The sequence below is a fragment of the Myxine glutinosa genome, chromosome 11, assembly GCF_964187855.1.
Source record: "Myxine glutinosa chromosome 11, kmMyxGlut1.1, whole genome shotgun sequence".
NCBI classification, from domain to species: Eukaryota; Metazoa; Chordata; class Myxini; order Myxiniformes; family Myxinidae; genus Myxine; species Myxine glutinosa.
Genome location: NC_136271.1, coordinates 28148361 through 28172968, shown reverse-complemented (window position 1 = coordinate 28172968; position 24608 = coordinate 28148361). Strand labels below are relative to the sequence as shown.

At 43.1% G+C, this 24608-nt stretch overlaps 1 protein-coding gene across 1 annotated transcript in view; it reads left to right on the top strand.

The window, feature by feature from the left end:
- Nucleotides 1-11813: 11813 nt before the first annotated feature.
- The window catches only part of LOC137436530 (B-cell receptor-associated protein 31), a 47447-nt gene continuing 34652 nt past the window's right edge, over nt 11814-24608 (top strand). The window contains exons 1-2 of the mRNA XM_068130395.2: nt 11814-11902; nt 20441-20552. Coding sequence (XP_067986496.1) covers nt 20461-20552 — 92 coding nt within the window. The 5' untranslated portion in view covers nt 11814-11902; nt 20441-20460. The remainder of the gene's footprint in view (nt 11903-20440; nt 20553-24608) is intronic.

Genomic DNA, 24608 nt, shown 5'->3' with positions numbered 1-24608 from the left:
TGCACCAACACAAGTGCGAAAAGTGGTTTTTCAACACTAACACAAGTGCGAAAAGTGGTTTTTCAACACTAACAGAAGTGCGAAAAGTGGGTTTTCAACACTAACACAAGTGCGAAAAGTGGTTTTTCAACACTAACACAAGTGCGAAAAGTGGTTTTTCAACACTAACACAAGTGCGAAAAGTGGTTTTTCAACACTATCACAAGTGCAAAAAGTGTTTTTTCCACACTAATACAAGTCCAAAAGTGGTTTCCTGCACCAACAAAAGTGCGAAAAGTGGTTTTTCAACACTAACACAAGTGCGAAAAGTGGTTTTTCAACACTAACACAAGTGCGAAAAGTGGTTTTTCAACACTATCACAAGTGCAAAAAGTGTTTTTTCCACACTAATACAAGTGCAAAAGTGGTTTCCTGCAACAACACAAGTGCGAGAAGTGGTTTTTCAACACTAACAGAAGTGCGAAAAGTGGTTTTTCAACACTAACACAAGTGCGAAAAGTGGTTTTTCAACACTAACACAAGTGCGAAAAGTGGTTTTTCAACACTAACACAAGTGCAAAAACTGGTTTTTCCACACTAATACAAGTGCAAAAGTGGTTTCCTGCACCAACACAAGTGCGAAAAGTGGTTTTTCAACACTAACACAAGTGCGAAAAGTGGTTTTTCAACACTATCACAAGTGCAAAAAGTGGTTTTTCCACACTAATACAAGTGCAAAAGTGGTTTCCTGCACCAACACAGGTGCGAAATGTAGATTTTCAACACTAACACAAGTGCGAAAAGTGGTTTTTCAACACTAACACAAGTGCGAAAAGTGCTTTTCAACACTATCACAAGTGCAAAAAGTGTTTTTTCCACACTAATACAAGTGCAAAAGTGGTTTCCACACTAATACAAGTGCAAAAGTGGTTTCCTGCACCAACACAAGTGCGAAAAGTGGTTTTTCAACACTAACACAAGTGCGAAAAGTGGTTTTTCAACACTAACAGAAGTGCGAAAAGTGGTTTTTCAACACTAACACAAGTGCGAAAAGTGGTTTTTTAACACTAACACAAGTGCGAAAAGTGGTTTTTCAACACTAACACAAGTGCGAAAAGTGGTTTTTCAACACTATCACAAGTGCAAAAAGTATTTTTTCCACACTAATACAAGTGCAAAAGTGGTTTCCTGCACCAACAAAAGTGCGAAAAGTGGTTTTTCAACACTAACACAAGTGCGAAAAGTGGTTTTTCAACACTATCACAAGTGCAAAAAGTGTTTTTTCCACACTAGTACAAGTGCAAAAGTGGTTTCCTGGAACAACACAAGTGCGAAAAGTGGTTTTTCAACACTAACACAAGTGCGAAAAGTGGTTTTTTCAACACTAACACAAGTGCAAAAAGTGGTTTTTCCAAACTAATACAAGTGCAAAAGTGGTTTCCTGCACCAACACAAGTGCGAAAAGTGGTTTTTCAACACTAACACAAGTGCGAAAAGTGGTTTTTCAACACTATCACAAGTGCAAAAAGTGTTTTTTCCACACTAATACAAGTGCAAAAGTGGTTTCCTGCACCAACATAAGTGCAAAAAGTGGTTTTTCAACACTAACACAAGTGCGAAAAGTGGTTTTTCAACACTAACACAAGTGCAAAAAGTGGTTTTTTCCACACTAATACAAGTGCAAAAGTGGTTTCCTGCACCAACACAAGTGCGAAAAGTGGTTTTTCAACACTATCACAAGTGCAAAAAGTGGTTTTTCAACACTATCACAAGTGCAAAAAGTGTTTTTTCCACACTAATACAAGTGCAAAAGTGGCTTCCTGCACCAACACAAGTGCGAAAAGTGGTTTTTCAACACTAACACAAGTGCAAAAAGTGGTTTTTCAACACTTTCACAAGTGCAAAAAGTGTTTTTTCCACACTAATACAAGTGCAAAAGTGGTTTCCTGCACCAACACAAGTGCGAAAAGTGGTTTTTCAACACTAACACAAGTGCGAAAAGTAGTTTTTCAACACTAACACAAGTGCGAAAAGTTTTTTGCCACACTAATACAAGTGCAAAAGTGGTTCCCTGCACCAACACAAGTGCGAAAAGTGGTTTTTCAACACTAACACAAGTGTAATAAAGTGGTTTTTCAACAATATCACAAGTGCAAAAAGTATTTTTTCCACACTAATACAAGTGCAAAAGTGGTTTCCTGCACCAATACAAGTGCAAAAGTGGTTTCCTGCACCAACACAAGTGCGAAAAGTGGTTTTTCAACACTAACACAAGTGCGAAAAGTGGTTTTTCAACACTATCACAAGTGCAAAAAGTGGTTTTTCCACACTAATACAAGTGCAAAAAGTGTTTTTTCCACACTAATACAAGTGCAAAAAGTGTTTTTTCCACACTAATACAAGTGCAAAAGTGGTTTCCTGCACCAACACAAGTGCGAAAAGTGGTTTTTCAACACTAACACAAGTGCAAAAAGTGGTTTTTCAACACTATCACAAGTGCAAAAAGTGGTTTTTCAACACTATCACAAGTGCAAAAAGTGTTTTTTCCACACTAATACAAGTGCAAAAGTGGTTTCCTGCACCAACACAAGTGCGAAAAGTGGTTTTTCAACACTAACACAAGTGCGAAAAGTGGTTTTTCAACACTAACACAAGTGCGAAAAGTGTTTTTGCCACACTAATACAAGTGCAAAAGTGGTTTCCTGCACCAACACAAGTGCGTAAAGTGGTTTTTCAACACTAACACAAGTGTAATAAAGTGGTTTTTCAACACTATCACAAGTGCAAAAAGTGTTTTTTCCACAATAATACAAGTGCAAAAGTGGTTTCCTGCACCAACACAAGTGCGAAAAGTGGTTTTTCAACACTAACACAAGTGCGAAAAGTTGTTTTTCAACACTAACACAAGTGCGAAAAGTGGTTTTTCAACACTATCACGAGTGCAAAAAGTGTTTTTTCCACACTAATACAAGTGCAAAAGTGGTTTCCTGCACCAACACAAGTGCAAAAAGTGGTTTTTCAACACTAACACAAGTGCGAAAAGTGGTTTTTTAACACTATCACAAGTGCAAAAAGTGTTTTTTCCACACTAATACAAGTGCAAAAGTGGTTTCCTGCACCAACACAAGTGCGAAAAGTGGTTTTTCAACACTAACACAAGTGCGAAAAGTGGTTTTTCAACACTAACACAAGGGCGAAAAGTGGTTTTTCAACACTAACACAAGTGCGAAAAGTGGTTTTTCAACGCTATGACAAGTGCAAAAAGTGTTTTTTCCACACTAATACAAGTGCAAAAGTGGTTCCCTGCACCAACACAAGTGCGAAAAGTGGTTTTTCAACACTAACACAAGTGCGAAAAGTGGTTTTTCAACACTAACAGTCTAACACAAGTGTGAAAAGTGGTTTTTCACACTAATACAAGTGCAAAAGTGGTTTCCTGCACCAACACAAGTGCGAAAAGTGGTTTTTCAACACTAACACAAGTGCGAAAAGTGGTTTTTCAACACTAACACAAGTGCGAAAAGTGGTTTTTCAACACTAACACAAGTGCGAAAAGTGGTTTTTCCACACTAATACAAGTGCAAAAGTGGTTTCCTGCACCAACACAAGTGTGAAAAGTGGTTTTTCAACTCTAACACAAGTGCGAAAAGTGGTATTTCAACACTAACACAAGTGCGAAAAGTGGTTTTTCAACACTAACACAAGTGCGAAAAGTGGTTTTTCCCCACTAATACAAGTGCAAAAGTGGTTTCCTGCACCAACACAAGTGCGAAAAGTGGTTTTTCAACACTAACACAAGTGCGAAAAGTGGTTTTTCAACACTAACACAAGTGTGAAAAGTGGTTTTTCAACACTAACACAAGTGCGAAAAGTGGTTTTCAACACAAGCACGGGCGTGGAAAGTGGTTTTGCAATACTAAACCAAATGTGAAAAGTGTTTTTAAAAAATAGCACGAGTGCTGAAAGTGGTTTTCAATGGCAGCAGATGTGTGGAAATTGGTTTTTGCAACACAAACACAAATGCGAATAATTGTTCACAACACCAGCACGAGTGCGGAAAGTGGTTTTTCCAACAATAACACAAGTGCGAAAAGTGGTTTTTCAAAACTGACACAAGTGTGGAAAGTGGTTTTCAACATGAGCACAAGTGCGATTTGTGGTTTTGCCACACAAACCCAATTGCGAATTGTGGTTTTCAACACTAGCGCAAGTGCGAAAAGTGGTTTTGCAACACTAACACACTGTGAAAGTGGTTTTGCAACACTAACACAAGTGCATCGTGTCACATCGAGTGTGTCACATCGAGCTCACTCGAGTTTCCCTCATTGCGGATTTCTTTGAGTAATTCTCCAAAAGGAAATATTCGAATAACTTTCCTTTAATCATATTCAAACAGCCTCAAAAGTTGTTAAAATCACGACTTAAATCAGCCATTTAACACTTCGAAGGTATTCTGACATCGTTCCTTCCTCTCGATCAAACCACCCCTGTTTACATATAATATTTGCACCTTTTAAAGGACGACACAACTCACAGTTAAGCAATTAATTGGACGTTTCTGACTTACACGAGTTTATCGATTTCGACTCATTAAAAACACATCTGAGCGAGGGGCGTGGCTTAACGATTTCGACGCAGTCAGCGAGGGGCGTGGCTTTGCCGTTTCCAGGCAGTCTACGCGTCCATAATAACAACCCAGCTTTGGAACATCATGTATTTGCCATTCGCAATGAGCTTGGTATCGCTTGCCAAGCCAGCCGTTCCTTATAAACCGTTTTTTGGAGTTCTTGCTTGAGTGTTTAAAATAAGGGGAGCCACTTGGCGAGCGCTTTACAAGCTTATTGAGTTATGGAACACTTCTGCAGACCTGTGGGAGGGTCGCAGCTCGCAGAGCCTTTCCAAATCTTTAATCTATAAGCTACTATCGATTCCAATGGAAACTGCAGAAACAAGAATGGCACTCAGTCGAGAGCATACCTCCACCTGGTTGGCCATATAACTCTGGTGAAGAATCAGTTTAAAAATTCTACTAGCTGTATTTTTTCTACGAGCTGAAAAGAATAATTCAAAATTGAATCGTTTCTTCCTTGTCACACACACAACCTGCCCAACAATTTTCATACAAGTCCGTCCATAACTTTGAGATATCCTGCTATGTATAATTTTTGGCCCGATCTCCCAATGGGGAAGAATCACTTAAAAATTAAATAATTCTCATATCCGAATCAATATTCAGATCTTCACCAAAATCGAATCTATTTGTCCTTGTCAGACACCCAACCGGTCCACCACGTTTTGTCCAAATTCGTCCACAACTTTTTGAGATATCCTGCTATGTATCGTTTTTGGCCCAATCTCACAATGGTGAAGAATCGCTTCAAAAGTTCTACTAGCCGGATCCGGATCTTCACCAAAATTGAATCGATTCTTCATTGTCACACACACAACCGGTCCACCAAGTTTTGTCCAAATTCGCCCACAACTTTTTGAGATATCCTGCTATGTGTCGTTTTTGGCCCTATCTCCCAATGGTGAAGAACCACTTAAAAAATAAATAATTCTCATATCCGAATCCATATTCATATCTTCACCAAAATCGAATCGAATCGTCCTTGTCAGACACACAACCTGTCTACCAAGTTTCGTCCGAAACCATCCACAACTTTTTGAGATACCGTATCCTGCTCACAGAAAAGACAGAGGTTTAAACATAACCTTCATCCACCTTTGGTGGCGGAGGTAATAATCACACGAATAATTGTCATGCTCTCCCAGGAAGTGATAATGTGAGTCACTATATATTATAGTCACAACATGGCATGTCCGGAAATTGTGGTTACGTCGGCAGTGACATTTTGTGTAGTCACTGTTTCAGACGCTCGTATAAAAGGACACGGAGCCGTTAGTAGTTCGAGCAATCCATGTTCCGCGTCGTCCGGCACTCCTGGCCCGGAGGTCACTCCGGAAGTACATGTGCACAGTACACTGGGCGGTGGTATCAACACAAGCTAACACCTGTAACATCTCCCTTTTTTAACATTACTAATATCATGTGATGCAATCTATTCTACCAAAATTTCGAAAAGAGATGTAAACTGGTAACACAACATAACAATATTCTGGCTAAATTATAACATAGGATTATGCCAGGAGCTGAACATTTCCACCAATCAACGACATCAAATCAATAACTAAATGTCCTTGCTGTTACTTGTAACAGTTCACAGATCAAGCCTGTTTGGAGGTTTTGACAGTCTTCCACTGCGGGAGAAAACAGAGCTCCTGTGTGAGAGAGGCTCTTGGACCATGGCCGGTGTTGAGGGTGTGCTACAGTTCCTCCCTGCTGGTGTGCTCACTCTCACCAAATTCTTCTTAGCATTGCAGCCCTCAGGCTCAATGACAGTTTTGTCTTCACTTTGCACATCCGGTCTTGTGATGCTCCAGTTGTGCCTTTCCTCTGCTAGCCCACCCGAGGGCTGTCCATAACAGGGAGGTGGTGCTGACTCAGCTACTCTCAGGTCCACGCGATTGCGGCGATACAGGGCACCCTCCACATCCACGAGATAGGAGCGTGGGGCAACCTGTTGAACGCAGGTTCCTATTTTCCAGTGACCAGTTCGGTCTCCAGGCAGTGGTTTCATACGGATGCACTCACCAACATTTAGTTCAGGTAAGTCTCTGGCTGACCTGTCATAGCTGAGCTTGGATATCTGCTTTTTTTGATGCAGTTTCTCCAAAACACCTGGCACAACACAAGGCTCGAGCAACTTGTTGGTCACAGGTAAAGGTATTTTCAGCATTCTTGACATCAAGCACTGCGCTGGGCTGCTATCCATGCCCTCAGTTGGTGTGTTCCTCCACTGGAGTATGGCCTTCCAGGGGTCATTGCCATCACATGTAGCTTTCTTGCACAGGTTCTTTACGATTTTGATGGCAAACTCAGCTTTGCCATTGGCTTTTGGGTGTCCTGGAGAGGATGTGAGATGCTCGAATTCCCATTCGATGGTAAAGCGTCTGAATTGCTCGCCTGCAAATTGAGGCCCATTGTCAGAGATTACACGGTCCGGTTGACCGTGATGTGCGAATTGTGCCTTGCATCGCCGGATTGTTCTCAGCAGACAGGTCTGGGAGCAGCTCAATTTCCCAGAAGTCAGAATAGTGATCGACCATCAGGAGGAAGTCTTTCCCAATGTACTTGAATAAGTCCATGCTGATGATCTGCCAGGGCCGTGTGGGCAACTCGTGCGACATCATCGTCTCCTTTTGCTGCTCATGTGCATATTCATTGCACATGGAACATTTACTGACAAAGTCTTTGATCTCTGCTTGCATGTTTAGCCAGAAGAGAGTATTGCATGCTTGCCTGTAGCATGCATCCCCTCCAATGTGGCTGGAGTGGATTCGTGCCAGCATCTCTGGGCGCAAAGACTTTGGTATGATAACTCTCTGACCTTTGAACAGCACACCATTCTGCACACCGATTTCATCTCTGCATAGCCAATAATCTATAACAGCAAGAGATGTCTCCTCTCTCTGGTCAGGCCACCCGGCCAAGACAACAGCTTTTAGTGCTTGCAGGTATTCGTCTATGTCTGTGTGCTGTCTGATCTGAAGCAGGCGTCGATCAGTAACATTCAGGTAATCTGCCTGATTGATCTGCTCCACATCATACTGCTTCTGCTGCATGCTACAAACTGTGTGTCGCTCATGTTCCACATTGGAAGTACTGACCGCTGCTGTTGCCCTGCTGAGCATGTCGCTGATATACATTTTATGCCCAGGCTTGTACACAACCCTGAGGCTGTAGTTCTGGAGTGTGAACAGCATGCTCTGGAGCCGCTTAGGAGAGGCTTGCTGAAAATGGCAATGAGGGGCTTGTGATCAGTCTCTGCCGTGATCACTTCCCGGCCATACAGATAGTGATGGAAGCGTTGACAGGCAAACACTATGCTCAGGCATTCTTTTTCGATTTGTGCATAGTTTTGTTCCGTCAGCGTTAGCGCCCTTAATGCAAATGCAACCTGTTGTCCCTCTTGCATGAGACAGCACCCCAGTCAGTTTTGGCTTGAGCCACTTTGTATAGTGACTGGCTTTGAGATGTCATAGTACCTTAATACAGGCATTGTGGTGACCAAGCGCTTTATTTCCTGCACTGCAACATTGTGTTTCGGTAGCCAATGCCATATCGCATCCTTGTCCAGCAGTCTCAACGGCTCACAAACCTCAGAAAGGTGTGGCATGAATTTGGCAAGGTAGGTCACAAAGCCAATGAAACGCTGGACCACCTTCCCATCTGTTGGGTGTGACATTTCCAGAATGGCTCTCACCTTTTCGGGATCAGCCGTCAAGCCATTTGAAGACAGTACATGTCCATGGAAATGGACCTTTGCTACCTTGAACTGCAGCTTCTTCAGGCCAAGTCTTAGTTTAACGTGCCTGCAGCGGTCCATCAGCGGCAGTAACTTTGCATCATGGTCACTATGTGCCTCGTCATCTGTATCCCCGCAGCCAACAATGAGGATGTCATCTGCAATGGGCTCTACTCCATCTAGCCCAGCCAATAGCTCATGCTCCTTGCATTGGTACACCTCTGGTGCTACGGAGACTCCAAAAGGCAGTTTGAGCCACCGTTTCCTGCCCCAGGGAGTCCAAAATGTTGTCATGTAACTGCTCTTCTCATCTAGCTTGCATTGTAAAAAGGCATCATGTGCATCTACGAGTGTGAATACCCGTGCCTTTGGTAATTTGTATAAGACATCTTAAAGTGTTGGCATGAGGTAGTAAGATATTCGCAGTGCTTGGTTCAAAAACTTTGGATCTATGCAAATTCTCAGCTTCTCAGACTTTTTTACTATGACCATGTTACTTATCCAGTCTGTCGGATTGGTCACAGTGGTAATGTGCCCATCTGCCTCATGTCTGTCCAGCTGTGCCTTCACGGCGGACTTTATGGTCACATGTACATTGCGTGGGGAGCACTGGACTGGATGGATTTGGGCGTCCGGTTCAAAATGTATTTCTCCTGGAACTGACTCTATTGACCCATTGAAAACATCGTTGTACATGCTTATGAGCTGTTGTTTGGTCAAAGGCCCAGTCAGATGGTGCTCCATTTTGTGCAGTTCAGCAGGGACAGTGAAGTGCATCAGTCCCAAGTGCTCACATGTGGAGCCTGACAACAGGGGTTTCTGACTGACCTCCACAATTTCAAACTCAAGCTTGTGTGTTCGTCCACGTATTACACACTTTGTTTTGAAAATTCCCAGTGACTTCAACAACTCGCCAGAATACAACTTCAGTCTCGTGTTACTTGGTAAGAGTCGGGCTTTCGGTGCGAGATTCATCTTGTCTTTACGGCTCATTACGTTGCACGTTGCCCCAGAGTCAAGCTGGCATTGCTGTAACTTGTTATGCAGTAGTAGCGTGATGAACCATTTTTTCCCTCTCGACCTCAAAGCACCGATGCACTCGCTTGTGTAAATGAAATTGCCACTGTTATCATCTTCCTCTTCAGATTCAGTATTTTCCACCTTGTGCAGCTGCCCTCCTGCGGGCCTTCTCGTGCTCTTCAAGCATACTTTGGCAAAGTGATTAGCCGTGCCACATAACCTGCATGCCTTACCATAGGCTGGACAGTGTTCTCGTCCTTGTCTGTGTGCATTGCCACAGTATTTCCATGTGGCACAGTTGTCTGTCGACATGCTGGGAGGGTGGTCGTTTTGCCTTGTTGCTTTTGGAGGGCCGGTCCTTCTGTACTGTTGCCTCGCTGTGACATTGCCACTGTTGATCAGCGGCTTTTCCTGCTCCATTGTTTTCATCCGCATGTCCGTGAGCTCCGCTGCCTGGCATGTCTCGATGGCTGTGTTTAGGGTTAAATCCCGTTCCCTCAGGAGGCGACGGCGTGTACTCTCATGAGCAATGCCGAGAACGATTTTGTCTCTAATCAGCTCGTCCTTCAATAAGCCATATTCACAAGATGCCGCTTTCTCTCTGAGACGCGTAACAAAATTGTCAATCGATTCTCCCTCTTCTTGCTTACAGCTGCCGAATACGTATCGTTCAAAAATCACGTTTCTTGCCGGCTTGAAGTACGTCTCCAACGCAATTAGTATGGCCTTCACGTCTTTCTCCTGCTCGGCTGTGAGATTCAAGTTGTGCTTATAAACATGACGACATTCGCTGCCCATCACCCTTCTCAGAGTTGCCGCTTGCACTTCCCTTGGCTTCTCATTCAGACCGGTTGCGAGTAGATAATCCTCAAATTCAGCTCTAAAATTGTCCCAATTGCTGCTCCAATCACCACTCATTTTCAGTGTCCGGGGGTGGAATGTTGGGAGCCATGTTGATCAAGGCCTATGCCCGAGGCGTTTCAGCACAGCACGTTGTGGCGGGAGATCACAGTTATTCACTCACTTTTGTACACGCGGTGGTGCTTGAAGGAGTCCGTTATGGGGTAACTTGCATCAAGCCACTTCTGTCACCATATTTCAGACGCTCGTATAAAAGGACACGGAGCCGTTAGTAGTTCGAGCAATCCATGTTCCGCGTCCGGCACTCCCGGCCCGGAGGTCACTCCGGAAGTACATGTGCACAGTACACTGGGCGGTGTTACTGTTATCAACACAAGCTAACACCTGTAACACTAACAGTCACGTGGGAAGTGTAGCCACGCCATTTTGTTTCCATTCTTTACGAATCGGCCGGTTCATTCTTACAAAATGACGGGATGCTGTGCATTTGGTTGCACTAATCGGTCGGAAAGGGATTAAAAATGCACAGATTCCCCACAAATGCCGAAAGAACGAAATTGTGTGAGAACGTGTTCGCGGCACCGTGAGCCATCGACGTCATTCTATTGTGTGAGACGTGTTCGCGGCACCGTGAGCCATCGACGTCATTCTAGGCACCGTGTGTGCGTCTCTGTGTGATTTATTACATTAAACTCTTAATACAGGTCAGTCGTTCATATGTTCTTCCTGTATCAACATTTTAAAAACAACTGTGAAACAAATAAAGGAAATAATTATTTTGCTCTGATAATGGCGGCCCTGACGGTATAATTTGCGTAGCTACACTACTATTTCAAATTTCTCTTCAATCTTTCATGTTGCTTTTTTACATTGTTGTATACCTTGTTAACAGCATTATTGTTACAATATTAATGCATTGGTTATAAATTGTATTGCTTTAGGAAGAGAACATGAGCATTTGTATTTGCAAAAATAAATAGTGAATGAAAAATTAAGCTGTTGACGATCCGAAAGGAGTAAAGTACATATATTCTATTTCGAAGAGCATTGGCCTTAAATATCTAAATTGGGTGAGTAATTTAAATATTAAACATTCACTCAAAGGAAACGTGGTCTGCTTCTCTCTCTTGTTGGGACAGGTGCCATCGTTTTTATTCGGACCATTAACTCTCACATACGAGCATTCCTATCTTAATAATAAAATAAAAAATTATGGGTGCTTTAGCTGAATGACGAACCTTTGAAATTCTCAATATTCTGTTTTTGAGGTTTAACAGCGTTTTCAGAGCTGCAATGCTCTATATATGCCACTTAGGAAAATTTGTCCGTGATACCCAAGGAGCAATTCGGTTTCCCTTTAATTTCATAGGGCTATCCCACTCTCTTTTTAAGATATTTGACACAGCTTTACAGAGTCAGGGTGATACTGCTTCTGCAAACTTTTATTTCTCGGAAGATCCGACACTTTGATCCCTATCTCTCTAATGTTCTGAAAAAGGCGATTTATGGAATCCTCATATCGCGGGAAATTTAAAAATAGGTGGGTGAAATGTTCTTTGTGGTCTCTCGTGAACTTCTATTTGTAAGGAAAAAAATAAAACAACAACAATAAACATCTGACCAATAACGTTAAAGCGAAGGAAGCTTGCTCGCGGTCGCGGCTGTGCGCTGTGGTGAGTGGGATTTTAAAACATGTTATCGCTTTTTTTTGTGTGTGTTTTGCTTTTGATGTGGGTGATCGATCATAAAGTCTGCTTTATTTTAAATTATTTTCATAGTCGGTACGGGTCACGACGACGATGATAGTTTTACCTCAAACCTCCACTGTAGTCGTCTCATCTTCAATATTTGGCTATGCCCTTACATCCTTACATCGTCAAAAATGAAGAAGAACCTTTCCAACCTACGGTGTTTATTTCTAAAGGATAATTCTAGAGGGTTGTGAAGGTTAATTATTAATCATATAAGGTTCTAAAGGGTTTTAAAGAGAAATTATAATGGGTTTCGTTAGTTAGTTGCTTGGCTTTGTCTATTTCATACGAGTACCCGACTGCAAAGCCGTAATGAGCCGGCGAAGCCAAAGCCTCTTGCCACTATATTTTACCCATCACTATGGCAGCAGTAGGTTAGGTAGTTGGTAGTAGGTAGGTGTAGTAGGTACCGTACCTAGTTCAAAATGACACCATCTGCATTCTGGATGAGATAAAAATTTATAAAATTTCCTTCTTGATAAATTCGGTGAATTCCGTCTCAACTTCGGATATTTCCGGCCGTGAAAAACTATCCCCTACGACCGCGAGATTTCTAAAAAATAATTCTTCGTCAATGTTAGAATATTTGACGCCGTTTTCAGCCTCCGAAATGTGGTAAAAAGCTTTTTTGAAATATGTTTTCAAATGCTCGAATCTCATTGGTTCCGGTAATTGGTGACGATTTTCGTTGAAGATAACCAGGGCCCGTGTGGGCCCAGGGAACGAGGTTGGTCTTAAAGTATTTTAATTACAAATTAGAGGTGCATAAGATTGTGAATCAAACAAAGACGGGTGAAACAAACTCATATTGAACTTTTTCGCAATTTTTTTATGCATACTTCCGCATCCGGAAGATGGCGGCCTCCATTGAGTGCTTTGGTTTTTGAAATATTTTTTCAAATGCTCGAATCTCATTGGTTCCGGTGTTTGGTGACGATTTTCGTTGAAGATAACTAGGCCCGTGCGGGCCGAGGTTGGTCTTAAAGTATTTTAATTACAAATTAGAGGTGCATAAGATTGTGAATCAAAAAAAGACGGGTGAAACAAACTCCTGTTGAACTTTTTTCAATTTATTATGCATACTTCCGCATCCACAAGATGGCGGCCTCCATGGGGCGATTTGGTGCGTCAAAGCTTCGAAATACTCAAGGGATCCAGCAAAATCTGGCTTTTCAACATAATACGTACGCATTCATTCACAACACCGGCTTCGCCGGCTATTAACAAGACCGATAGTCTAACAACGGCGTAGCCGGGCTTGTTACCCTGGCTCGCAAAGCGAAAAGCGAGGTTAAGCATTCAGTTGCATCGGTGTGCCGTGTGCGGTTAGTGTCTGCATTTTAAAAATTCATTTTCTCGGCAACCGTTGGTCCGATTGACATGAAATTTTACCATAGAAGCGCCTCCGCCTGCAGAATATTTTAATGATTATTATGACGTCATATATCACGTGGTACAGGCGCCATCTTGGAAAAACTTCGCACCTCCATATCTCTGAAACTACTCCATGGAAAAAAATTGAGACCTGGCTTATTGTCAACTACTCCCCATGGGGAATAAGATATGTTAATGATGATGTCATCGGTGCCTCTGTTATGACGTCATAATTCGACAAGTACAGCACTTATCCGATCATTGTGAATTTATTTTCTCAGCAACTGTTGGTCTGATGGACACAAAATTTTCACCAAAGGAGCGCCTCCTGCAGAATATTTTAATGATAATCATGACGTCATAGGTCATGTGGTACAGGCGCCATCTTGGAAAAACCGAAAAATGGTGCACCTCTATCTCCAAAACCGCTGCATGGAAAAATTTGAAACATGGCTCATTGTAAAAAAAAACTCCATATGGGAAATAGGTGTTAACAATGACGTCATTATTCGACAGGGATAACGCTTAGTTTGATCGGTTTGAAATGTATTGAGCATGATCTATGCAACAATTATATTAGAGAATATAAATTTGTGATGTCATCGCTCACGTGGTCTGGCAGCCATATTGGATCAAAGAAAAAAAAATGTTCAAAAACAGAAGAGTTGGTTCGCAACAAGTTGACTGTGCAGAGTAAGTATTCTATGAATACCATTTAGTTTAATACTTTAGTTGAAGAGGATAGTATGACCTGGGTGGGGATACCAGTTAGCAGTTAGAAAATAATGTAAGTATTAAATTTTTTGACTTCAGGCATGCACAGCCAGTTCCTGAATGACTTGGTTTAGAAAATCGGTGAATGGCAAACGATGAACCAATATATTCCACATTCCTGTGTCACCTTCAGTCAAACGTCAGGCATTGACAGCACATTTTTTATATTTTCATTCCAAACCGCATCATTCATCATTCCAATTACAAATTAATATTACTAGTGAGGTACCCGTGCTATGCACGGGTGGGAGGCCAGAAGCAAACAGACAATGCAGAAACGGCGAATGCTAAAGCATGAAACCAATAAATTCCACATTCCTGTAGCACCTTCAGTCGCACATCAGACATGGACAGCAATTTTTTTTTTTTTTTTTTTTTTTTTTTTTTTGTATACAAGATCGAGGCTCGTGAAAGAGCGAACATTAATCACACAGAAAGACAAACAGACACATAAAACAAATAACATCGGGAGCGGTAGACAAGATGGGGAGAGAGGGGGAAGGACACAAACACAAACACAACATTTGAGAGCAGGGACCGAGAGACATGGAGACATCGAGAGATCTGTGGGAGGGAGAGGGCTTTGGGGGGGAGGCATGTGAAGGGGGGGAGGCATGTGAAGGGGGGGGGGGGGTGGGAGAGGTATAAACATATGGACACTGCCAGGATTTCCAGGAAAGAAGTTGGAATTTCAAACAAGGTGGATCTGGGGTGAATTAGTGGGGGTAGAAAAGATCAAGGTTATGGATGGGGGAAGATAAGAGATGGTGGTGAACAGCTGTTTTAAAGACCTGGAGGGAGGAGAGGGATTGAAGGGAGTGTGGGAGTTTGTTCCACAGGCGGGAGAAAAGAGGAATGAAAGAGTGAAGGTGAGCAGAGAGCCGAGATTTCGGCAGTTTAACCATCAGAGGGTTGCTGGCAGATCTTGTGCGACCTGTAGGAATATTTGGGGGACAGAGCACAGAGAGAGCTGGGGGAGCAAGGCCGGAGAGGAGTCGGTAGAAGACAGAAAGGCCACCTACCTGCCTGCGGTGAGTGAGTGAAAGGCAGAGATAGCTTCATCGCGGGAGATTCCAATGATTTTGAAAGCTTTGGATTCAACAGCGTGAAGCCGAGCCAGGTGTGAGGCAGGAGCGCCAGCCCATAGGGGAGAACAGTATTCCATTGAGCTGCGGATGAAAGCCTTGTATGTGGTGAGGAGCTCAGGTGTGCCGAGGAAGGACTTCGCACGACGGAGGATGCCCAGTCGGCGACTGGCTTTGGAGGCCAGCTTGGAAATGTGGTTTTCCCAAGAAAGATCATGGCAGATAGTGAGACCCAAAAGCTTGAGTGACAGAACTTCTTGGAGAGGATTGTTGAGAAAGTAGATGGGAGGGTTGTCCAGTCGATCTTTTCGGAGAGACATAGTTCGTGAAGGACTTGCATGAAAAACGTACCCGTTGGCAAACAAACGGGTACATTTGTTCCATACCCAGTCAATGGCGAATCTGCATATCGCGATCCGCCAAGTTCACGTTTAGAAAGTAGAAACCATCACGGCATGTCGTCATTCACTTGAACTCTATATCTCTTTTTTCATTCCAAACAGCATAACTCCAATCACAAATTAAATAACATTAATATTGTTGCGGATCTCAAACGTCGGCCTTCCCCTTACCAAGGGGGGATTAATCCCCTTGTCTTTTATCTAGCCGACGCGATCCGGGGCTATGACGTTCCTTCCGGTCAGTGCTGAATAGGGTGGTGGGCCAATTATTCCTATTACCTAATTACCAGCGCCTCCCGGGAAGCAAGGAAATAACCCACCCAAACCACGGTTTTAGTGGAAACGCTGAGCGATAGCGAGCCGTGATTCGGGCCGTTAACAGGTACTAAACCCGATTCTAAGCGGTTGTAATCGTGCCACGCTTACCCAATGGAAGAAAAGACTGATACGGTCGAATTAAGAGGAAAAAGGAAGAACAATTGATTTATTAATTATTTACACAGGAAGAAGGAGAAGTACACACAGTGAAGCCTTAAAAACAGTCTTAACTTATCCCCTGGACAAACGGGCCCGCACACACACACTCGCACGGGGATGTAGAAGGTTGGGGTTGAAGGTCCAGGGATGATGTCCACAGCTCGTTCTCCGGGTCCCCGATTCATACCACGAAGAAGATGGAAGACGGCAGGCAAGCTCTCCGCGTGTCGTTGGCGCGGATTGGACAATTATATGGGGGGGGTCAGTAAGCTGGGCTGGCGGTTACCACGCGGCCCACGGCCACGTACGTAATAGAAATACCGGCGCTTTACATGCGCTCCCAGCAAGCCCAAAGCCAAATCCCCAACGAGTTATTGCACCAATGCCAAACGTGACAGTCCTCTGTAATGCGCGAATATCCTCAAGTCCAGTACAGTCCTTTCACAAAGCCCCTCGCTCATCAGTCCTCTTACAACGATTGCAGTTGTGTCAGTCATGTGGAAGGGCTTTGCATGCGCGGTTATATAGCGCCGCCCAGCAAACCCTCTCGAATGTCCCAGCCGCACTCTGACCACGCCCCTTAGGCCATGCCCACGGAGCCCTGGTTGGTTGTTGGGGTCTTACCGGCTCCGCCCTTGATGTGGCCACACCCCCGACCTCGCGCTCCGCCCCTTTTCCAAGCCTTACCTCGTGGCATTTCGGCTGGTTTGAGCATCCTAATGCGAGGGGCAATGGGGCGCACACTGGATGGTGCGCAATGGGGAATGGGGTGCAGACTGGATGGTGCCCAACGAAGTCGATTGGAGGGTGGGCTGCAAAATGAACGGGACCTACTCTTATTTATTTTACACAACGCAGGTATCACTATTGGAAATGTCCTTATCTCACATATACTATGAAATAACTAACGTTCTAAGGTGACCTACGTGTTGCATGTGGACTAACTATGGGGGCAAAACCTTTAACCTTTATTAAGCAATATGTACATTTCTCAGAACCGCAACAATATAAAAAAAAAACTTTTAACAACATTCGTGACATAAACAAATATTTAAATCCTGATGTGGAGTTCCGTACGGTTGGGTGAATACAATTACGAATTCAAAATCGTAATTGTATTCACTCAATTCCAATCATCAATTGATACTTTAACAAAACGACAAACACGACAAAACGACGAACAAAACGACTTTCCGACTCTCTGGAAAATCCTCTCTATCTCTTTGCTGATGACTCCACTCTCTGCCGCTCCATTCCTCTTCCCTCAGATCGGCAATCTGCAGCCTCCTCACTCTCTGAAGACCTGGACAAAATCACAGACTGGTCAAACAAGTGGAACATGTCTTTCAATCCTGACAAATCTCACACTCTTACTATGTCTCTCCGAAAAGATCGACTGGACAACCCTCCCATCTACTTTCTCAACAATCCTCTCCAAGAAGTTCTGTCGCTCAAGCTTTTGGGTCTCACTATCTGCCATAATCTTTCTTGGGAAAACCACATTTCCAAGCTGGCCTCCAAAGCCAGTCGCCGACTGGGCATCCTCCGTCATGCGAAGTCCTTCCTAGGCACACCTGAGCTCCTCACCACATACAAGGCTTTCATCCGCAGCTCAATGGAATACTGTTCTCCCCTATGGGCTGGTGCTCCTGCCTCACACGTGTGCACACCTAGCTCGGCTTCACGCTGTTGAATCCAAAGCTTTCAGAATCATTGGAATCTCCCGCGATGAAGCTATCTCTGAGGGCCTTTCACTCACTCACCGCAGGCAGGTAGGTGGTCTTTCTGTCTTCTACCGACTCCTCTCCGGCCTTGCTCCCCCAGCTCTCTCTGTGCTCTGTCCCCCAAATATTCCTACAGGTCGCACAAGATCTGCCAGCAACCCTCTGATGGTTAAACTGCCAAAATCTCGGCTCTCTGCTCACCTTCACTCTTTCATTCCTCTTTTCTCCCGCCTCTGGAACAAACTCCCACACTCCCTTCAATCCCACTCCTCCCTCCAGGTCTTTAAAACAGCTGTTCACCACCATCTCTTATCTTCCCCCATCCAAAACCTTGATCTTTTCTACCCCCACGAATTCACCCCAGATCCACCTTGTTTGAAATTCCAACTTCTTTCCTGGAAGTCCTGGCAGTGTCCATATGTTTTATACCTCTCCCACCCCCCATTCGCATGCCTCCCCCCCAAAGCCCTCTCCCTCCCACAGATCTCTCGATGTCTCCATGTCTCTCGGTCCCTGCTCTCAAATGTTGTGTTTGTGTCCTTCCCCCTCTCTCCCCATCTTGTCTACCGCTCCCGATGTTATTTGTTTTATGTGTCTGTTTGTCTTTCTGTGTGATTAATGTTCGCTCTTTCACGAGCCTCGATCTTGTATACAAAAAAAAAAAAAAAAAAAAAACACGATTAACGTTTAACGATTTAACATTACGATTGAATGACGGTTGTATTTGGATATTATCAAACCCGCGCATTGCCGTCATCTGTCCACTTCCGCATTTGCGGCAGGTTCATAATTGTCATCAAAAGCTAAACAGTATTTGTAGAATTTCAATAAAAGCCACATCACTGTTCATATCGGTAAATATTATTCCATCGTGTTTGGAAAAACTGGAAAATTGGAAAACTTGGAAAAATTGAAAAAACAATATAGAAACTAAATATAGAAATATATAGAAAATAAACAAAACAATTAGAATTGAAAACTGAATTGAAACTGAAAATTTGGAACTGAAACTGAAATTGAAATGAAATGAAATGAAAATGAAAAGACTGAAATTGATTTGAAACTGAAAATTGAATTAGAAATTAGAATTGAATTGAAAACAATTGAAAAGAAACAATATAGAAAATAAACAATATTTTACTCCCAGGGGTCCCAGGAATACCCACCCAAAATATTGTTGCGATCGGTTGAGCCGTTTTTGCGGTACCTCCGAACGGACAGACGGACATTTGGTGAATTATGGTAAGATAGTGTTAATATATCAAAATATAATGTTAAATCACGATTGTATTGAGATATCATCAAACCAGCGAACCGTTATCATCTGTTCACTTCTGGATTCGGGAGCAAGGTCCGTGTCGATCACATTTCAAAATCATAATTGTATTGAGGAATTTCTGAAACCCCCTACCTACGTTACGACACTCACTGGGACCCCAAAACATTCCAAAAGTTATTATATTTCCTTTTAGTAAAATATGCAACTGTAATGGTTCCTAAAATCTGCCCCCTTGTCATGTGACCAGATCATCAGCTCTGATTGGTGGATGTTTGTGGGGACATACGGACAGACAAAATTTGTTCTAGTTGTGTTTGCCCTATGGCTACGCCGTAAAACGCCAAACTAAACCTTTTCCCTTGGATGTGGGTGCGTTTATTTTTATTTTATTTATTTATTTCTTTTTTTTTGTTCCTCATTGTCAACCATTGTCTTTAAGGAAGCACCTTAAAGTCCTTAAAGTTCTAAAAAATGCCTACCCTGTACCTAAAACTTTCAAGGCAATTTCTTTACTCGCCAAGGGAATCACCTGAGTTTTACCAGCATTTTCATAAACTAGGACGTGCCCGTACATGGGTGCCCGTTCCTTGCCAAAAAAAAAAAAAAAAAATGTCTTCGCCCATGCATGCATGGGCGTGCCCATGGGCCCATGGGCGTGCCCGTAAGTGCGTGATGTGACCGTACAATGAATGTATCGTCCCGACGCCGCAGCTCGGATGGCGCTGCAGTTAATCGGGCCTGTATCGGCAGAGTTATTATAAACGTGTACTACAATCGATCGTACCTTACAGCGTCTGCTCGCCACGTTCAGCATCAGTACGTCGTCACTATGACTATCCGTAAGTCCGGAAGTGACGTCCTCATTTGACTGTCCGGAAGGTCGCATATCGCAGTTACGATGAATCGCAAATTAGTTTTAATTAGTTTTAAAACATAGTTTAACGCCAACATAGCGCCAACATAGTTTGCCAACGTGCAATAAATGAATACGCTCTCAAATGTGCCGTCCGAGGCAGAGTCTGTTCGCCACGTTCGGCACACGTGATAGCTCGCTGCTCTCTGATTGGTTGAATCGTTTTTTGGACATAGCTCGGTAACTACTTCTCCGATTAATATGAAACCTTGAAAAGGCACATCCTCGGGTCCCCAGCAATATACCTGGCAAGTTTCAAGTATATCGGACCCGTGGTTGTCGAGAAACAGCGGTCACAGACAAACAAACACACAGACACACACACACACACACAGAGATTACTGGAATTATAGATAGATGTAGTTATTAAACATGTTGATGTCTTGTTATCTTTTTCACCAGTTGTGATGCGTTTTAATTGTCTGTTGTGCAGTTACGTATTGAAAGATAAGCATGGGTCTTCAATGGACAGTAGTAGCATCATACCTCTACTGTGAAATATTACTCATCCTCATCCTGTGTTTGTATTTTATCTCACCATTGAGGTAAGACGACGTGAGCATTGGAATTGATGTATTCAGCATTTGGTGTCTTGATAAAAATTTAATGATTGTGTATCTGTGGATGCTTTATTTGTATAAAAATGTCAGTAGAGCTTAAATATAGCTTTTTTTTTTTAAATGGCACAGAATTTACCTTTAATGACATAGAATTTACCTTTAAAATTAATACTGCAAAAAATGCTTTCCATAACATTTCAGAGCGAGTGGCTGTGCAAAATACAAAACAATATTTGGAAGTCCAAGTTGTGTATAATTATATATATATACTGTATGTATATATGTAGAGTCGTGGCTAAAAAATATTGGCACACTGCACCATTTCTTCCAGAGAATTGTTGAAATTAAAAAATCTTTTGGTATCCACATATGTATATCTTTGCTTTGCGGTGGAACAAAAAAAAAAAAAATCTAAAACAATTACTAAATCTTAGCTTATTCCACACAGAAATCATAAAATGGCCCAGACAATATTATTGGCACCTTTTAGAAGTTGTTCGAAATAATTAGATTTCAAGCAGGTGATTCTCCTTTACTTTGAAATTGAACTCACCCATGGTGAGTTTCAGGTGCCTGCAATATAAAAATCACTCATTCAACCAGTTTGAATAGAGAAAAGGAGTCATTAAGCTGTTTTGTGTCACTGTGTGTACCGCAATAAGCATCGAGAAAAGACAGAAAACCAGAAAATTGTCTGAGGAGGTCAGACACAATATTGTAGCCAAGCATGGACAATCTCAAGGTTACAAGTCCATCTCCAGAGAACTTGATGTTCCTGTGTCCACCGTACGCAATGCTATCAGGAAGCATAAGGGCCATGGCACTGTAGCTAACCTCCCTGGACGTGGAATCAAGAGAAGACTTAATCGAAGATTGCAGCGAAGGATTGTTCAAATGGTGGATAAAGCACCTCGATCAACTGCCAAACAGATTTAAGCTCACCTTCAGACACAAGGTACGACAGTTTCAACTCGCACCATCCGAGCCAACTCAATGAAAGGGGATTCTATGGTAGGAGACCCAGGAGGACCCCATTGCTAAAAAAAATAGCCCGACTGGAGTTTGGTAAAACATACCTGAACAAGCCAAAATCCTTCTGGGAAAATGTCCTGTGGCCATATGAGACCAAATTAGAGCTCTTTGGTATAGCACATCATCTCTATGTTTACCGAAAACAAACTGAAGCCTTCTAAGAAAAGAACACCTTCCCGACAGTCAAACATGGAGGAGATTCAGTGATGTTTTGGGGTTGCTGTGCTGCCTCTGGCACTGGGTGCTTGAATGTGTGCACGGCATCATGAAGTCAGGAGATTACCAAGGCATTTTGGAGCGCAATGTTCACCCCAGTGTCAGAAAGCTGAGTCTCCGTCGAATGTAATGGGTCTTATAGCTGGACAATAACCCCAAACATACTTCCAAAACACTGGACTGTTCTGAAGTGGCCAGCAATGAGTGCAGATCTAAATCCCATTGAACACATGTGGGGAGATCTGAAAACAGCAGTTGGGAGAAGTCACCCTTCAAATCTGGGAGAACTGGAGCAGTTTGCACAAGAGTTGGCCTTTTTCCATACTATGTTAGACTGAATTTAAAATGGGTTAATTGGGATTTTTTTGTTACTGATCTACACATAATACCCCATAAAGTCAAAGTGTAATTAAAAAAATTTTTTTTGAAACTTTCACAAAATTAAAAATGAAAAGCTGAAATGTCTTGAGTCAATAAGTTTTCAACCCCTTTGCTATGACACTCCAAATTGAGCTCAGATGCATCCAATTTCCTTTCGTCATCTTTGAGATGTCTCTACAACTTGATTGGAGTACACCTGTGGCCAATTCAATTGATTGGACATGATTTAGAAAGAAACACACCTTTCTATATAAGGTCCCACAGTTGACAGTGCATGTCAGAGCAGAAACTCTACCATGAAGTCCAAGGAACTGGCTGTAGAACTCCGAGATAGAATTGTGACGAGACATAGATCTGGGGAAGAGTATAAAACAATTTCTAGAGTGTTGAAAGTTCCCAAGAGCAAAGTGACTCCATAATTAGGAAATTGAAAGAATATGGAACTACCCAGACTGTTCCTAGAGCTGGCCTTCTGACCAAACTGAGCAACTGGGTAAGAAGTACCTTTGTCTGGGAGGTGACCAAGAACCCAATGACCACTCTGATAGAACTACAGAGTTCCTTGACAGAAATGGGAGAACCTACCGGAAGGACAACAGCCTCTGCAGCACTTCACAAATCTTGGCTTTATGGGAGAGTGGTCAAATGAAAGGAACTTCTGTGAAAAAGGCGCGTGAAAGACTCCCGAACTGCGGGAAGATTTACGTTCCAACAGGACAATGATCCCAAGCATACAGCCAAAGCAATACTGGAATGGCTGCAGAACAAGAATGTGAAAGTCATTGGGAGGCCCAGCCAGAGCCCAGACTTTAATCCCATTGAGAATCTCTGAATAGACTTGAGCATTGCCATTTACCGACGCTCCCCATACAACTTCACAGAGCTCAAGCAAATCTGCAAGGACAAATGGGAGAGTGGAAATATCGGCTGGTCATGCCAAGTGAGGCGAACAGCTCTTGTGTGAGCAGGCGGCGTACTGTCAGCCAGGCTGCGTTGAAGGTGCTCCGGGCTTGGTGTGGCATTAGTGTGTAATGTAAAAGTTGTGAAGATTACGAGAGTGAGTTGGAAAGTCAGAAAGATAAATAACATCAAAGAGTGAAGAAGAAGAAAGTCAAAGACATCATTGCAGTTTTAAACACTAGCAACGGTAGCCTCCCTATGGGCGGGGCTTCAATTGGGAGGCCCAAATGAAAAGGCTAAATATCAGAAATTGAAGGCTTTTTTTCTTTTAAACGATTTATATAAACATCCATTAAATCTCGATCGGTGCAGCCGTTTATGCGGCACCCGGGAAAATAACGTCATGCGGGAGCAAGTATCAGCAGGATGTGGCAGTGTCCAGGTTTCTGATCCAGGTTTCTGATCCTCCTTCATGCCAAAGTAGCCCACCACTTCTCCAAGCATTCCGCTCTTCAGATCCGCCATGAGAGATTTAAGCTTGATACTGAAGACGCGTGCAGTTAGTACTCCTGATGTCGTATGTACTCCTGATACGTGTTTCTTCATTGTAAAAACTACCAAATCAACAACAACAACAACAACATGCATTGTAAGGCCATTTTCCCTGCTAGAGCGGGGGTTAGCCTTGCGGTCCCCATGACAATCTTCTCCATCTTGCCCTATTTTCTGCATCTCTCCTTGTTAACCCCCTTGCCCGCATTTCTTCTTCCACCATCTTTAGCCAAGTCTTTCTCGGTCTTCCCAGTCCTCTACTTCCTTCTACATTCATTTCCATCACTCTTCTCAACCAGTCACTTTCATCCTTCCTCAACACATGACCAAACCATCTCAACCTGTTCCTCTTCACAGCATCAATCGCAGGCTCTATTCCTATCATCTTTCGCAATTCATCATTTGTCTTCCTCTCTCTCAACGATACTCCGCACATCCATCGAACCCACTCAGCTCTACGTTCATTACCCATGTCTCGCTCCCATAAATCATAACACTTCTCACACATGCAGCATACACCTTTCCCTTCAGCTTCAACGACACTCCCCTCGTTATCAGCACGCCACTCAGTTCCCGAAACGTCTTCCATGCACATCTCACTCTAGCAACCGTTGCCGAGTCTGATCCACCTTCTCCATTCAGCATGTCTCCGAGGTAGCAAAATGTTTTCACACCTTCCAGCTTCACGCCGTCTCCAAGATCCAACTCAACATTTCCTGCATCTGCAGCTCCCTCTGTGCACACCTTACATTTGAATGTAGCTGCCACACTGGTTAATGACCCTCTCAGACCACTACATTTTTGATGAACCCACTCGGCGCACATTGTACATTGAATGGAGTTCACTCCGACACCCTTCCTGCACACAGCACAGGGCCACTTCCCAGTTCTTTCCACCTCACCACATGCTTTACCACTTGCCATCACCTTCGTCTTTCTGATATTCACCTTCAGACCTTT